Genomic DNA, 13100 nt, shown 5'->3' with positions numbered 1-13100 from the left:
AACAACTGTGTGCCCAGTTTGAGCTCTCTTCAGTGCTGTGACCTGACAGACCCAGAGGGGCCATCACATCACATTTAGAAGCTCCCCTAATGGAGCCACAACACATGTCCAACACTTAGTCTGTCTTGTTGGACCAACTGGAAGAAATGATTCAAGGACTTAGTCACAGAACAGAGATTCAAATCTCCAAAATCCAACTGGCTGCATCAGGACATATAGTCTGAAACTCTGCGCAGTTTCCTGTTTGAAGCTGCTTCCTGTTGGCTTCAGCTGTTTGGAGTTTCCATTTTCTAAACTTCTACATTCTGAACCTTCTTCAGCTCTGAACAGATGATGAAACACTGAATGATTTCAAGCTCACACTGTGTCTAATAAACTTACATCTTTCATTCTTTATACAGATTGTGGGGCTGTTATTTGTCAGAGATCAGCTGTGATTATCTGGCAGCAGCACTGAAGTCCAACTCCTCCCATCTGAGACAGCTGGACCTGAGCAGGAACAACTACCTGCAGGATTCAGGAGTGAAGCATCTGTGTGGTTTCCTGGAGAGTCCAGGATGTGGACTTGAAACTCTGAGGTCAGTCAGCATGTTTTAGTTGTGCTGAGATGAATATGATGTGAAAGTTGTGCTGACACTAAACTGCAGACATCAGGCTGATATTATACTGATCCACACTGAGGATCTTCATGGTAAAGTCTGTTTTCTTCTTCTCTGGTTTAGTCCATTGACTGCAGCAGAACAATGTTCACATTTCAAACAGTGAGACTCAACGTATGGCCCGCGGCCCACACGCGGCCTGCCCAGCTTTCCTGATTCAGAGAGAGGGGACCCTGATTAACTGTGTAGTGTTCTTCCTCACAGTTCTAAGTATCAGACACAACAATGAATAATCCACAGCTGACTGTCTTTAGCAGGTCAAAGGTCACGGCACACAGCAGACAGTGGGAAATATTATAATTCTGATCATTTATCAGCACATATCCATATGTATAAAAACAAAGCTGACACTGTGAGACTTGATCAGAGGTGTGATCATCACAGCAGAGGCCTTTGTGTCAAAGTCACTGAGGATCAAACAGAAACACATGAAGCAGATTTTCCTGTTCTGGCTTTTTATAGCAGATAACCTTCAAAATATTCTGCAGTCCATCAAAAACTGAAGCAAACCATGAATCAACATGTGAACATGAGCTGATGCTGCTGAAGTGAAGCAAAGTTACAGAGGTTTGATTACAGACACAGCTGAGAGTTTGTAATCTGTCATCATTTTAAAAGGTTTACATTTCTTCAGTATTGAACAGCAGAAATGAGGCTTTGTTTTCGGAGGCCGACAGCAGTGAACACAGCAGCAGACTGGTGCGTAATAAGCAGTGAATAATGCAGGAAACAGATTTTTGAAGGTAAACTGTTCTTGAAGTACACTGAGAGAGAGAGAGCTGTGCAGGAAGTAAACGTCAAAGTCAGAGAGAATTCATGACGATGTTCATCAAACGTAAAGCGTAGTTTGGATCTTCTTCTGCTGCTGGTTCAGTCAGTTTTGGTTGGAGACAGATGAAACCTGCAGCTTCAGGATCTGTGAGCTGTCCACTTTCAGCCCCGACGGCGTGTCCGTGTACGTGCCGTCGAGTGAACGATCCACGCTCTGTGTTTCCATCTTTGTGTGTTTAGCTGCTCTCATTTACTGTTTTATCTGTTTGCTTGTTGTTGAAATACTTTTGGGAGCTTTAACCTGAGATTCTGGCAAAATACATTTATATTAAAAATCGATTCAGGATTGAATGAATCAACATCGCTTTATTCAAATTAAAACCATTTAAATAGGAAAATCCTTTTTTTTACACCCGCCTCTAATGCTGGGTAATGTCAGCTGGTCCATGTGCAGCTGGCTGTGAGGCTCAGGGAGCGTCTACAAAGTGCAACACTGAAAGAACATCATCCATAAATATTGAGTAATAACTGGACTCTCATACAGCGAGACTCAAATGCCTTTAAACATCAGCTTATCCTGCTGATCCAAGTCCAACACTGAGTTTGTAAAAACATGTTTGTCAATCATTTTGTTTGGTTTCTGAGGAAAATGATTCAATAACTTGCTGCTAATACACAACATTTCATCATATTTCCTCATAACCCTCTTTTGTCTGACCATTTATCCCATTTGAATTTGCAATAAAGGATCCACAGAGTTTGGTGACAATAATGACAGTAGATGTTTGTGTGAAAGTGCTGGAAGCAAATGAGTGTGTGATGTTCTTTCAGTGTTGCACTTTGTAGACGCTCCCTGAGCACTGGTCTCACAGCCAGCTGCACATAGAGACCAGTGTTGTTAGTCCAGGTCAGAAGATGACTTGTTGGAATGAAAATGAGCTTGTAGTTTGTCTGCATTAATAATGTGACTGGAAAAAGGTGTTGGACTTCAAATATGTCCATTTCTTTCACACTTCACCTTTAAAAGTGAAGCCTTGTGGTTCCTGGAAGGAAAAACACGACTTTTTCAAGTCTTTGTCCTGTTTTTATGATAAATGTACGACTTTAATGTGAAACATTCAGAGTTTTTTCTCTTGTTGTGTTTGTTTGAAGCTGCTTCCTGTTGGCTTCAGCTGTTTGGAGTTTCCATTTTCTAAACTTCTACATTCTGAACCTTCTTCAGCTCTGAACAGATGATGAAACACTGAATGATTTCAAGCTCACACTTTGTCTAATAAACTTACATCTTTCATTCTTTATACAGATTGAGGAGCTGTTATTTGTCAGAGATCAGCTGTGATTATCTGGCAGCAGCACTGAAGTCCAACCCCTCCCATCTGAGACAGCTGGACCTGAGCTGCAACAACAAGCTGCAGGATTCAGGAGTGAAGCATCTGTGTGGTTTCCTGGAGAGTCCAGGATGTGGACTTGAAACTCTGGGGTCAGTCAGCATGTTTTAGTTGTGCTGAGATGAATATGATGTGAAAGTTGTGCTGACACTAAACTGCAGACATCAGGCTGATATTATACTGATCCACACTGAGGATCTTCATGGTAAAGTCTGTTTTCTTCTTCTCTGGTTTAGTCCATTGACTGCAGCAGAACAATGTTCACATTTCAAACCTTCAAAGAAGAAGAAAAATCCTCCACTGGATAATTCACTGTGAAACTCTCCAACTCTTCATTCCACCTTAAAGTCTGTCTGACACTGAAATCCAAAGCAAAATGTGCGTTTGCTTTACAGACAGCAGTCCAACACAAACATACACACATCATCCAAAACACAGTCCAACATCCAAATCTCCTCCACTGCCAGCATGAATGATGGGAAAGAGAAGGAGGAACACTCTGACATTCAGGGTTAGAATGAGTTTCATGAAGCAGACTGTGAAGATCAAAGCTGCATTAGAAAGCTTACATGAATGAATGAGTGGACAGAAGTGGACAGAGATCATCTGAAGCACTTCAAAGGCTTTAAATCAGCACATTTATCTTTATTCTTTATCAACTCTGTTAGTTTCTCTCAGTTTTCTGTGGAATGAAGCTAACAGCAGGCTAATAAGATGCTGACCAATAGGTTTCTATTAAAGGTTGTAATTTGTATATGAAAAAGTGCTTTGGCTCAGCAGGGATCAGCTTACAGGTAGAATACAGCTGCTGGATGGGATTAGCATGTCATAGCTATCTACCAAACTGCTAACTGGGGGATTTCAGGCCATCTATGGATCATTTTTGCTGTTTATTCAGCTTAGGCTCACAGGGCTGCAGCCTGTGCCCTAGCTGTCATAGGGCAAGAGGCGTGGTCCACCTGCACAGGTGAGCAGTCCATCACAGGGCCAACAGAGAGAGACAGAGAAGCACTCTCTCACATCCACACCTACAGCCAATTTAGAAGCACCAATGAACCTAAGCAGCATTTCATTGGACTGTGGGAGAACATCCAACCTCCACAGAAAGGCCAACAAGCTTCAACCTACAACCTTCTTGCTTTAAGGCACTAGTGCGAACCACTTTCCCCCATTTCAGCCCAAATCCTGCATCTTCCTGTTTCTGACTCCAGGCCAGCTCCACTAACACTTTCTCATCAGACACTGCCACCTAGTGGAGGAAGTCTTAGTTCCATTTGAAGCTTCAGATTACAGTTAGTTCCTTTACAAAGAGGTGGAGGTGGTGGGGCCACAGCACCATCATCACTGAGTGCCATAGGACACTTAACCTTTGTTTCCATATGCTGGGAACTTCCTGTTGTTCCAAGGAGGACTGGAAAATGTGTGAAGATCTCCCAGTCAGTTCCTCACAGCACACTTCAATCATTTCCCTCCCACAGCATCAGGACCAGGGCTTTTTCTCTCTTTGGTCCCACTAAGAGATTTCCACACAAACACCTCATCAGTGGGACTCTCAGAGCTACCAGCCCTTTGCTACAATCACAAAGATCTTCATTGAAATCAATGATATCAAAGCTGGAATCAAATGAGTCCAAGTCTTCTGCTGATTCAGCATCACATTCATCTTTGCTCCTTGTTCTGCATCCCCACCATGGACTTCATTCCTTTCCAAGCCAGCCTTGAGTGTCCTTTATTCAGCTCATCCTCTGCTTTACTTTTACACCTGATTTTAGCTGCTTTATCTCTCTTTCAACAAGTTTCTGTGCCTCAATCTTTTTCTTCTCTCCCTCATAACAAGACAGCTTCTTCTGCCTGAGAACATGTTGGAGTGATTTACTAATCCAGGGCTGCTTATTGGGGAAAATACTTCCTGTTTCCAAAGTAATCCCCATTTTTCCCAGAAAGAAATGTAAGTAGAAATCGATGATCTAAGTGAGAACATGAGCCTTTAAAAAGTCCCAGTGGGTGCAGTCAAAGCAGTCCCTCAGTCCCAGTATAGAGTCTTTGGTCCAGACTGGAACAACTGTGTGCCCAGTTTGAGCTCTCTTCAGTCCTGTGACCTGACAGACCCAGAGGGGCCATCACATCACATTTAGAAGCTCCCCTAATGGAGCCACAACACATGTCCAACACTTAGTCTGTCTTGTTGGACCAACTGGAAGAAATGATTCAACAGTTTCCTGTTTGAAGCTGCTTCCTGTTGGCTTCAGCTGTTTGGAGTTTCCATTTTCTAAACTTCTACATTCTGAACCTTCTTCAGCTCTGAACAGATGATGAAACACTGAATGATTTCAAGCTCACACTTTGTCTAATAAACTTACATCTTTCATTCTTTATACAGATTGAGTGTCTGTGGTTTGTCAAAGATCAGCTGTGATTATCTGGCAGCAGCACTGAAGTCCAACCCCTCCCATCTGAGAGAGCTGGAGCTGTACTACAACAACCTGAAGGATCCAGATGTGAAGCAGCTGTCTGATCTTCAGCAGAGTCCAGACTACAGACTGGAGACTCTGGTGTAAGTAGAGTGATGGAGTGAGTGGGTGGTGCTGTCAGCAGTATTGTACTAAACACAGTCAGTATGAAACAAAGATCCAGTGTTTCCTGTAAAGCTGCAGCTTCTCAGTGAAGCTGTGAGAGGAGAATGGTGACAGGCTTCAGGATTGGACACAAACACTTCCTGTTTCTGACCTTTATGGTCACCATGGTAACGGCTGACACGCTCTGATCAAACGCTGTCAACAGCCAATCAGCTCTCTGAACAAAGCAGCACGCAGACCAATGACTGCATTCGTTTCCAAGTTTAAAGCAGTGAAGAACACAGTCTGTAGGTGAGGAAGAATTTAGTGAGAGCAGATGTTTGGATGGAATTCCTCCAGTTAACAGCTGGAACCGTCCATCTGGATTGTTGGGCTTGTTGTTGGGGTTCCTACAGAGCTCAGAGTGGACACACCAAGGTTCTTCTAATGAATGAAAGTCCAAACTCAAACTAGGAGGGAAAAACATTTTCATCAACTTCAATAAAAATCCAAAGATTAGAAAAAGTGAAGCAACAATGAGTCCTAGTACAGTCCCAGCACTGAAGTCCCTGCTGCTCTTTATACTGGATGTGCTGCATCACTGACTGACAGCTGATGAAGAGTCTCTGGAAACACTCGTTTATCTCCTCTGCTCTTCCTTCTTCTCTCTGCAGGTGGAGCTGATGATGGTAAACAGGACGGTGTGTGTGCTGAGAGAGGAGGAGCTGTGTCCTGATGATCCAGAGAGGTTGAAGCAGCAGCAGCTTGTGTGTAGAGACGCTCTGACTGGGCCATGTTACTGGGAGGTGGAGAGGAGAGCTTCATCCAGCAGTGACTGACAGAGGAATGAGAAGAAGTGCAGATGACTGTCAGTGCTGCAGAGTGAACTGCTCTGAGAACAGCTCCACTGTCAGACACAATGTAGAGTCCAGCATCATCCCTGTGTGTCCCTCTGGATCTGACAGAGGATCATCAGTGTATCTGGACTGCTCTGCTGCTGCTCTGTCCTTCTACAGTCTCTGCACAGTCTCTGTCTTCAGACCCTCCTGGATCAAACTCACCTGGAAAGACTTTCAAACATCACTCAATAGATTTGAATACAGAATATATTTGATATATACTGTAGATGTACTGTAGAGTTGCAGTTTGTCACTTGTAAATACAGTCTGTGAGCAGCTGTGAGCTGAAAGATCTTTCTAGAAACACAAAATGTTTTCACTCTTCTGTTGCTTTTTCATATATTTCCACAACATTAATATTGATCCCACCTGTCTCACCTGTTTCATGCTTTTATACATAATAACAGGACACGTGTGATCTGAGCGCTGCTGTGGTTGCTGTGCTGCACGTCTTCATTTAGATAACAGAGACATCTAGTGGTTCAGAGGGAGAACTGCAGGAGGTGGAGCTGTGTTTTAGCATGGAAAACTTTTTATCTTTTAGGCACAGATACAAATATGACAAGTATCAGTGTGAGATACAAAAGGTCACATCAGTCAGCAGAGGGAACAGTGATCACACAGCAATGTAAGAATAGAAACATAACAGTGAACCTGGACATGTATACAGATGGAAGCAAACAAACAGGATGTAACACTACATTAAAGCCACAAATGAATCATCAGAGCTGAGGAGGTGATGGAGAAACAGGTTTACCTTTCAGGTGACATGAATGAGTTGAAGTTATGAACTGTTTCTGAGAGACAAATAACACCAGGATCCTTTTCTAAGTAGCTGACAGCTTGTAACTGTGCAGGGGCGGGTCTAGTAAAGTTTTGCCGACCTAAACCAGGGGGTTTAGAGCATCATAGAGTTTTTGTGGTTTGTTTTCTTTAAGTCATTTCACAGATTTTCTCTATAATTTCAACTCCTTGAATAAAACAACAAACTTAGGGGATGATTTTGTAATCCGACTTTATGTAGGAAAGATTTGACTAAACATAAAACAATCCTCCAACTCAGTCGTCATTCTTATCTTGTGAAATCAAACCAAATGTTCTGTTGTCTCTAAATCAGGGATTGATGAAATCTTTGGTTGCATCCATTTATGAACATGTTCTCATTCATATTAAATCGTAGTCTAAGTCCTTCTTTAGAGGGATAAATGTCATTCATTGTCTTCAAATGTGTTTCTGTTGTTTTGGGGGGAAGTTTGAAGTCCATTGTTCAAAGTCTGTTAATGAAACTTTATGAAGTTTATGTAGGATGTTTTTCCTATTTTGTATTTGTTTGAATTATGATGTATTTCTGACTCTTGCTGCCATGATGCCAGGTCTCTCTTGAAAACCACATTTTTAATCTCAATTAAATTTTCACCTGGAGAAATAAAGATGATAATAATAATTTTGTCTTCAGGGAATCATTTCTCTGTAAAACAGCTTCTTCTGAAACTCTTGTTACATTTCTTGTTTATTGTTTGCTGGTTTTAGAAAAATGTCATCGTCTCTGTGTGAACTTAAACTCTACATGTGGTGTCAGCTATAAACGAGCTCTAGAGTCTAATAACGATGCTTTTATTATTGTCTGGTATCCAACCTAACCCTGGGCCTCTGGCTGAATGTGAAACACCAGCAGATGTTAAAAACTGTCTGGGTTACACGTGCATCACGTCGTGTGCTTCCTAACATGGATATGATTGGAATCTGGGCCTGTTCAAGCGGTGCTGGTATCATTGTTGTTTCTGAGACTTTCCAAATCTTTACTGGATAAAAACGTAGCAACTGATGGATTTAACATTTAGCACTCAGACTGTCCCAGAAAAGGCGGAGGTCTGGAAGTTTATGTGAAGCTCTGTCTTGCTGCTCAAGTCTTGTTCTCTCCATCTGCACCTCAGCCATTTGAAATCTTGGCCTTAACTATTGATCTGTTTGGAAATCAGACTGTTGTTGGCTGCTATCAGCCTCCACCTGCTTCCCCCAGCACATCACCGTCTCTGGTTCAACTTTTATCTGAGCTGCATTTTAATGACGTCTTTCAGATGGATGATTTTCATTGGGACTGGCTTTCTTCTGTGTCTGATGAGTTTAAGGCACGCTGCTTGTTTTTAAAACTGACTCAAATTATTTAAAGCCTCACACGCCTTGATCCTAAACACCCAAATAAATCTGCTCTTATTGACCTTTTTTAACTAATATGCTGCGTAAGTTTTCCACATCTGCAGTTTTTGCCAACGACCTGAGTGATCACTGCATAGTTGGTGCTGTGAGAAACACTAAAATCTCACGCTCCGAGCCCGCATCAGTTTGAACTGGGGTCGTATTAAACAGGCTGACAATGTCAGTTTGGGAACATTTACAGGAGAGTTGTGTCTACTTTGTGGACAGACACGCCCCTTTTTGCCAGGTCAGGGTGAAAGGTCGGGACAGGCCTGGTTTGGTTCAGTACCGGCCGATCTCCTACATGAGAGAAACCAGGCCTGGGCAGGAAGTCTGGCTCTGATGCTGATTGGCTACGTTTTCATTAGCTGTGTAATCGGATTACTGCCTCCATCATCAAGATGTAACTATTTTTTACTTTAACGACTGACAGTCCAAACGACCGTAGGAGGTTTTGGCAAACTATAAAGTGTCTCTGCCAGCTGTGACTCCTCAGAGCTTCCTCCTCACTTAAATATCGACTCCACTCCTGTGTCAGACAAAACTGAAATGTTGCTTTAACAAACACTTTGTTGCTTCTTGCTCTTTGTTCAGCACAGTATCTGATGGTAAACCTCTTGCACACAACTCTGCTCGTAGTTCCTGCTTACTGATACCTTTTCCTTCACACCTGTCACAGTAGAAGAGGTTTGTAAGGCTTTGAATAGCCCCAACACCAGAAACTCGTCCTCACAATCGTTCTCCTTCCTTCTTGCACTTGGCTGCAAATATCATAGCTGAGCCAGTGTCTTATATTTTTAATCTTTCTCTACAACAGAAGGCTTTACCACAGATGTGGAAGTGTGCCTCTGTACTCCCCCACTGAAAGCTGGTGATTCTTCAACAGTTAGTAATTACAGGCCAATTTCCAAACTCGGTGTCTTATCTAAGGTTCTTCAAAGGCTGGTAAATAATCAACTTCAAAGTTATCTGGATGAAAATATGATTTTATCTCCCTTCCAGTCTGGTTTTAGGAAACTGCACAGTACTGGAACTGCTTGGATAAAAGTTCTCAAAGACGTCTATGAAGCGCTGGATGCAAAGAACTACTGTGCAGCTCTTTTTATTGATCTATCAAAGCCTTTGACACTGTTGACCACAACAAAAACTCTTCTGGCACAACTTCACCTACTTCCAAGCTGCGTGGAGAGGATGAGGATCTAACAGCACAGGAACTCCAGCAACACTCAGCAGCAGCTGCTCCCAGTCCCTTGGTTTATGAGCTGAGCTGCTGACCACAGCATTTTATGTCATAGATTACTGGAAATAGGCCTTTCAGACCGAGCAGCTGGCTGCTTCTCTAATGTTCTTTTGGACATCAGCAGTGCGTTCAGCTCAATGGTCTCTCTTCCAGCTTTTTAAATGTCACTGAACGAGTGCACAGGGTTCTGTCCTGGGCTACTTATGTCAACGGTGTGGCACAAAATCTAGATGCATCTGTTCATTTTATACCATCAACATAGTTTTCAAACCATTACAGCAGCTGTTGATAGTATTCAGTCTCAGCTGGCTCAGACTGGCTTTAAATGTAGAAAAAACCAAAGTCATGTTGTTCACAAACAGAAAGAGGGTCCGGCTTTATTTCCTTCTCCTGTATCTGCTCAAAGTATTTCTATTGAAACTGTGGCCTCGTACACATACCTCGGTATTGTGGTTGATGACAGTCGTTCCTATAAGCCACACATTGAACATCTAATAAAGACACTGAGGCTGAAGTCATATCTGACCCAGAGAGACTGCAGGTCATAACTTCTTACCTGAAGTTCAGTTCACACTTGGACCCGCGGCCGCCTCGGGTCTCTTTTCCTTCTGCGTCCCTTTCCCTTCATCCACCTCCTGGCTTCCACCACTTGCTAATGTTACTGAATCTGTGGAAGCTCCGCGATAGCCACCACACGAAGTAACGAGTAACGACCCTATCTAAATCCCAGTAACGACTAACGCGTTCCTGATTTTGGCATAATAACTAGTTACCGTGCTCGTTACCACAATAATAACGTAGTTACGGTAACGCGTTACTTAATAACGCATTAGTCCCAACACTGGTTGTATTTAACACTCAACAGTGTTGTATTTAACACTCAGAGGAGTGGACCCATATAGACAGTCTCTAGTGTTAATTTAACACTGGAGATTTTGCTGTGTAAAGTGCAGTCTCAGCAGGTTTCAAGAACAAGAGCTACATGGGTTTATGTGGTTTATGTTCGGTGGGGTAACTTTAAGTTGCTAGAAATACTCAGAGATGGAGAGACAATATCCACAAACTTTCAATGGTCCCTTTAGAAAACTCAGCATCAATGTCACAATATTAGATAATTAGGTTCCAGGTCACCCTCTAAGTCTTTGGTCGAAATATTGATCATTTCAATATTATTCATCTGCTTTTGTTAATTTCTCAATTATTAGTGTGTGATTCTTAATAAATTACTAATCATTTCTGCTATTTTGGGGAAGAGCATATCAAGACATACTAAGTGTAGGGAAAGAAATATCAGTCATTATGACTCACAAAGTCCCACCCCTTCAGAACAAGATTTTTTTTTCTTTTTTTCTCAGAAGGGAAATGCTTGTGGTCTTGCTGATACTTGTTCACATTTTAAGCTGCAGTGCTCATCAGATACAAACTGTCTGCCAAAGATGAGGAACTTTCTGACAAATTTTCCCTTTAGGGAGCTCGGTGTTTTTGTTACTATCGTTGGCAGTTTTACTTACAATATTTTACTTGATCGTGATATGCAATGCACTTGCAAAGATGTAGCTCGAGACTGCAGCACATACGTGCTCTTACCATCTTTCATTATTTTTTTCTTAATGCTTTGGGCAGACAAGACATTACAGAAGACCTGCAAGTATACATTTGCATATAAATATTACTGTGAATGTAAATGTAACTGCAACAAGAGTTGCGATAGGAGAACGGAGGGGGAGAGGACAATACTTCACGGTCGCTGTTTTTCAGTGAAGCCTTGTGTTCCAAATTACAGGACAGAGTTATGTGGAGTTTTCTGGAGTCATATTTTCAAAGCAGTTTGCGTTGGTCTGCTTTGGGTTGTCTCTGTGCTCGTTGATGGAGACTGGTATGTTTGCTGTCAGAGTAAGAAAGAACAGTCACAGTTAGCCTGCAAAGATAAAACTAACATCACAGCTGAGGAAAATGTGACCATTGGTTCTCTAAAAAACACATCAAGGGTGAGTGTTTCCTTTTTTCTCTTTAGTTTTTTTTCACAGCATTGAACACTGTTTTATCTTATTCTAATTGGTCTTTGGTGATTCTTTTTCCTTTTCAGATTTTAGGATTCTCTGTGCTCCTTGGTATCATTTTTCTGTTGGCCCTGGTGTCATTGTGGTGTGATTGCTGTAAATGCTGTTCTAGCAGTACAGCTGTTTATGACGCAGTGATCTTGGAACAAAGGGAAAAGTTATCGAAAGAGCGTTTCAGAGAAGATGCAAAAGAAGAGTGGACTGAAATGGAAGTTAGAAAGCAAGCTGGAACACAAGATAAAGAAGGAACTAAAAATAGATGGGTGGAACCTCCTATAGGTGTTGCTGCAAACATGACTGAAACCTCAGACAAAACAGAAACCTCTATACAACAGCAAAATCCCCAACAATGCCCAACTGAGGACACAGCAGCACCTGTCCCCGAGGACACAGCAGCATCTGCAACAGGGGCCACAGCTAAAGCCACGACAGTGGGCACAGCAGGCCTCAATAACGACTAACTGTTTCTACCTGACGAGTTAGTTGCAAAAAAAGGACAATTTGCATGTTTATCAATGGTTTGCTAAAAGTAGCTTTAAAATTTCAAACTTATTGACAAAATCAATCATAACCAAATTCAACACGTTTATACAACACATATATAATATGTTGTATATACATATATAATGCATACAAAAATAAATTTTTTAAAACATCTATTCTATGAATTATTTTAAGGACTCCAGCCATATTAGTTCAGAAGAAAAAATTGAATGGATTGTTATGTATTCTTTGTGAGAATCCCGATTTCCTTGTGTTACTTACATTTTGTAAGTTGCAGAAGGAAGTATCTGTGTCTTTTTTAAGTTTTTAAGTTCTGTTATATGGATGTATTGTTTTAGCCCTTTTAGCCTTTTGCAAATGTAAGCCAAATTACTATTTAGTAATTCTAGATACCATATTCTAGACAGAAAGCACCAGCATAGCTGCAGGTCCAGGCAGCCCGCAGTAGGTCAGATAAGGACACTCAACTCTCGTTGGCTTGAACTGACAATCTCACAAAACTGCACACGATACACAATTGGGTATGTTCCCAGATACCGATGATTGGAAACATCTGGTCTTAATTCTGGGAAGGGTTGTTGTTCTGAAGAAAGAGGAAATCTGGGGAATTCTACTGACGTCATAATGGCTGTAAAGCTTTCTGTAACAGGGCAGAGGGAGAAGACCGAGGATCGGCTCCCCACCCTGCACTTTCTGTGTGTTTTAATAAAATAATCTGTGTTGACCCACTATGGACTTTTCAGTCGTATGTCTCTTCCTCAAAATTCGAACCGCGACAGTCTTTTTTAAGTTTTTAAGTTCTGTTATATGGATGTATTGTTTTAGCCC

General features: G+C 41.8%; 2 protein-coding genes across 5 annotated transcripts in view; both read left to right on the top strand.

Annotated features, from left to right (window-relative positions):
- Nucleotides 1-6401, top strand: part of LOC146672730 (NACHT, LRR and PYD domains-containing protein 12-like) — a 62172-nt gene extending 55771 nt beyond the window's left edge. For 2 of the 4 annotated variants that reach the window (XM_085388855.1, XM_085388889.1), the window contains 4 exons: nt 402-578; nt 2734-2910; nt 5199-5372; nt 6048-6401. In XM_085388855.1, the coding sequence (XP_085244981.1) occupies nt 402-578; nt 2734-2910; nt 5199-5372; nt 6048-6057 (538 nt within the window). In that variant the 3' untranslated portion in view covers nt 6058-6401. The remainder of the gene's footprint in view (nt 1-401; nt 579-2733; nt 2911-5198; nt 5373-6047) is intronic. The other 2 variants (XM_085388872.1, XM_085388863.1) reach the window with 1 other exon arrangement.
- Nucleotides 6402-11119: 4718 nt separating this feature from the next.
- On the top strand, nt 11120-12449 carry LOC146672729 (uncharacterized). The gene is made up of 2 exons (XM_085389287.1): nt 11120-11696; nt 11795-12449. Exons 1-2 carry the CDS (start codon nt 11145-11147, stop codon nt 12227-12229), a joined length of 987 nt encoding a protein of 328 aa, XP_085245413.1. The 5' UTR covers nt 11120-11144; the 3' UTR covers nt 12230-12449.
- The last annotated feature ends 651 nt before the right edge of the window (nt 12450-13100 follow it).

The sequence above is a fragment of the Rhamphochromis longiceps genome, linkage group LG3 (genome assembly GCF_057381845.1).
Source record: "Rhamphochromis longiceps isolate RC_006_pf linkage group LG3, R_longiceps_female_GT1.1, whole genome shotgun sequence".
NCBI classification, from domain to species: domain Eukaryota; kingdom Metazoa; phylum Chordata; class Actinopteri; order Cichliformes; family Cichlidae; genus Rhamphochromis; species Rhamphochromis longiceps.
The sequence above is the reverse complement of the archived record's forward strand: the minus strand, read 5'-3'. Positions and strand labels throughout refer to the sequence as shown.